Raw genomic sequence first — 2,399 nt, 5'->3', positions numbered from 1 at the left:
GTCTACATGGGTGGGTTTGTGGTACATGTCAGTTTCTAACTGTCCTCCATCCGAAACTGAGACATCACAGTCCAGGAATGCCAACCTGCCATCTTTTACATCCTCTCGTGTGAATTTTATATATTTATCCACAGAGATGATGTGATCAGTGAAATGTTGGACTTCCTGGGATTTAATTTTAACCCAGGTGTCATCAACATACCTCAACCAATGGCTCGGTGGTGTCCCTGTAAAGGACATCAGAGCTCTCTTTTCCAACTCTTCCATGTACAGGTTTGCAACAATAGGGGAAACTGGTGAGCCCATAGCACACCCATGTTTCTGCTTATAGTATTGCCCCCACCCACCCCATATGTGAAATAGGTTGATTCCAGGCACAGTTTCAGAAGTTGACACAGTTGTTCTGTAGAAAGAGTGGTTCTGCTGCTGAGAGTGGCGTCTGATTTCAATCTTACACAGACCACATCCAACGCCTTATCAACGGGAATGCACGTAAAGAGTGATGTGACATCAAAGGAGACCATAGTTTCATCCGTCTCCATGATGGCATCACTCACCTTGTTCACAAAGTCCATGATGTTCTGTATGTGACGATCTGAAATGCCAACTAATGGACCAAGTACTGACGCTAGATATTTGGAAACATTGTAAGTGACAGAGTTGATCATGCTAACAATGGGTCTTACCAGTACATCCTGTTTGTGAATTTTGAGTAAACCATACAGACTAGGAGTGGCCTCACCTGGGTACAGTGTGTGGTACAGAATGCGGTTAATAGCCTTGTCCTGCTCTAAACTTTTTCAGGCACTCTATCAACTTCTTCTTGTATCTGCTTCCTGGATCTCTTTTCAGTGGCTCGTGTGTGGTCTTGTCACTAAGGAGTGTCATAACCTTTTCATGGTAGTCTTTCTGGTTCAAAATCACTGTGTACCTTCCTTTGTCTGCTGAGACGATGATGATGTTCTTGTCCTTGCTGAGGGTGGTGAGAGCATCTCTCTTCTCTACTAATGTTGAAAGGTGGTGGTTTGACATTGCTGAGACAGGCTGAAACTTTGTTCCTAAGTTGTTCTGCTTCAAATTCTGGGATTTTGTTGTTGCAAATGGCTGATTCTGTGGCTGTGATCATCTCAACCAGAGGAATTCTTCTTGGTGCGACCGAAAAGTTCAGTCCTCTGGACAGGATTTCGGTTTCTGGCTGGGTGAGTTCTCTGTCAGATAAATTCTTCACTTATCCAGAGGAYCTACTWATTTTTTTCTTTTTGAGTTATTATGGAATATTTGCACACATGCATAATCCGACCGGTAGTTTATGCAACATTTTGCTAAAAAACCAACTGTATTTTGGTGGTGGGCGATAATCAATTTAAAATTAAATATTCTTAGTGCTGCCTTCTGACTCACCCACAGGTATCCGTGCGAGGATAAAYAAAGTGATGCTCGTAGACATCCCAAGGAGGCCATAGCCCAGAGCGCTGAGCAGCAGACATGTCAGCAGAGAGTACCGCCGTCCGACCACGTCACTCCAGCTGCCCTGACAATCACACAGATTCACCCAGAGATCAGTTGATGGGTATTTCTAAAGGAGGAGTTCATTTAAAATATCATATTCCATGAATAAATATGATTAAAAGTTTGGGTTTAACRCATCACATGACTCCAAATGAATGAAGCACTAAAACGTTATACCATCTCTGAACCAAGGCGTTCTTGTTTTATTAGATTCTCGCCCCTTCTCTCAGACACGTTCATGATGAAATAATAATATTAGGACTAACTGAGYTGGTCTGTGTTCTGGATGTGGGATACCATAGTAACCCAGCTGTTCAACTATCCCTACATTCATCAGGATTCAGCCGGTCTGCATAAAGGAACCAACAGATCGCTCTTTATGTGTTTAATTTGTCGCATGACCACCGAGAATTTAGCCAATTTTAGGAGTTCTGTGCTGCAGCAGAAAGCGAGCGGAGACCTTAAGTTCATGTGCTAAACCTTTTGTCAGGAAACTGAGATTTGTTTGTAACATAAAACGTTTAGTCAGGAGTCSTGTTAAAGAGTAGAGATTGATTTCTCTGTTTAAAAAAAAGAAGAGTTTTGTGTCTGATTAGGATCGATCTATGTGAGCGAACGTGTGCATTCTGAATGCGCTGTGTGACCACAATCAGCCTAAAAGATCCAGTGTGTATTGTTTTCACTAAATGCCAGAAATCACGTGGAATGCAACTACTTTGRCCACTAAGTGTGGGCATGTCCCGCCGAGTGAGAAATAGTGAAGAGAGAAAAACAAAGTCAGTACTTACAACTACTGTGCTTGAGAAAAGCTGCAGGATCCCATATGTAGACCCTGAAACAGTTAAATAAGAATTTAATTCATTTAATTAAATAAAGTCATCCTGTATGGA

General features: G+C 42.1%; 1 protein-coding gene across 2 annotated transcripts in view; it reads right to left on the bottom strand.

Annotated features, from left to right (window-relative positions):
* mfsd9 (major facilitator superfamily domain containing 9) overlaps positions 1–2,399 on the bottom strand; it is a 15,465-nt gene that overhangs the window by 6,407 nt on the left and 6,659 nt on the right. For both annotated transcript variants that reach the window (XM_014011665.1, XM_014011666.1), the window contains exons 3-4: positions 2,298–2,341; positions 1,402–1,531 (exon numbers count right to left, since the gene is read on the bottom strand). In XM_014011665.1, the coding sequence (XP_013867119.1) occupies positions 1,402–1,531; positions 2,298–2,341 (174 nt within the window). The remainder of the gene's footprint in view (positions 1–1,401; positions 1,532–2,297; positions 2,342–2,399) is intronic.

The sequence above is a fragment of the Austrofundulus limnaeus genome, unplaced genomic scaffold, assembly GCF_001266775.1.
Source record: "Austrofundulus limnaeus strain Quisiro unplaced genomic scaffold, Austrofundulus_limnaeus-1.0 Scaffold83, whole genome shotgun sequence".
Classification (NCBI taxonomy): Eukaryota; Metazoa; Chordata; class Actinopteri; order Cyprinodontiformes; family Rivulidae; genus Austrofundulus; species Austrofundulus limnaeus.
The sequence above is the reverse complement of the archived record's forward strand: the minus strand, read 5'-3'. Positions and strand labels throughout refer to the sequence as shown.